At 69.2% G+C, this 1,012-nt stretch overlaps 1 protein-coding gene across 1 annotated transcript in view; it reads right to left on the reverse strand.

Moving 5' to 3' along the window:
• DLEC1 (DLEC1 cilia and flagella associated protein) overlaps nucleotides 1-1,012 on the reverse strand; it is a 93,592-nt gene that overhangs the window by 2,657 nt on the left and 89,923 nt on the right. Inside the window, 4 exon segments of the mRNA XM_007462718.1 lie at nucleotides 2-133; nucleotides 319-403; nucleotides 598-692; nucleotides 800-925. Coding sequence (XP_007462780.1) covers nucleotides 2-133; nucleotides 319-403; nucleotides 598-692; nucleotides 800-925 — 438 coding nt within the window.

Below are 1,012 nucleotides of genomic sequence, written 5' to 3' on the forward strand. Positions count from 1 at the left end.
GAGCCCTGTGGCTGCAGCTCACCTCATCTTGAGAAACAGAGAAGGGCCTGGAGACCAGGAGCCGGAAGTAGTGTGGGATTTCCGTGGTGTTGGCCAGCTTCAGGTGGTGGGTGGTCACCAGCTCACTCAGCACCTGGGCGGCCACAGAGGTCAGGGAGGGGACTCAGTTCTGCCCTCCAGAGCCCCTGACTCGGGTAGGGGGTGGCGGGTCCCGGGGGAGGGGACCCGGACTGTCAGGCCTGTGCTGCACAGGGGGCCGCAGGAGACGTCTGAGGACCAGGTAGCTCGGGAGGGCCGGGGGTGGTGCAGCACACTCACCCCAGCACAGCGCTGCTCGGGGATGAGGTCGCTGGCCTGGTGCCAGAACACCATGCTGCCGCCGGAGTCCAGCTCCACGCTCAGCCTGCCAGCGACAGGCATGGCTGGGCTTCTGGGGCCCAGCTGACCCTGGCCGGCCTTTCCCTGGGCTCACCCGCCAGCTTCTCCCTACCGTCCCCATCCTCTTGCTCCCAGGACCCTGTCTGGTCCCCAGCAGTGCCGGGGAAGGCTGACCCCCACAGGGGGCCGCAGGGAGGCCAGGCAGCCCAGCCGACTCACTGCGCAGGCCTCACGTAGCCGTGCAGGTGCAGCCTCACGGGTCCCACAGCCGAGCCCTGCAGGCGGCGCCTCCTCCCCGGAAGCTCCCTCTCCACCTGCTGAGCCCAAGTCCGATCACGAGCGCCCGAGCTGAGCAGGCAGCAGGCGAGCTGCCCCAGGGAGAGGCAGTGGTGGGGGCCCTCCCCAGGCCAGGAGCACTCACCTCGTCATCCAAGCTCATGGAGCCCAGGGCGGAGCCAGTACACTCCACCTTGTGCAGGACATCGGGGCCCAGGACCATGGGTGTGAAGGAGATGCGGATGGTGCTGCTGCCCCCTGCGGGGACCACCTGGCAGACACGCACAGCAGCCTCAGCGCCGCCTGTTCCTCCTGGCGAGGGGGACACCCCCTGCCCCCCCCCACCCCGCCCAGAGCT

Source organism: Lipotes vexillifer, unplaced genomic scaffold (genome assembly GCF_000442215.2).
Source record: "Lipotes vexillifer unplaced genomic scaffold, Lipotes_vexillifer_v1.1 scaffold539, whole genome shotgun sequence".
Classification (NCBI taxonomy): Eukaryota; Metazoa; Chordata; class Mammalia; order Artiodactyla; family Lipotidae; genus Lipotes; species Lipotes vexillifer.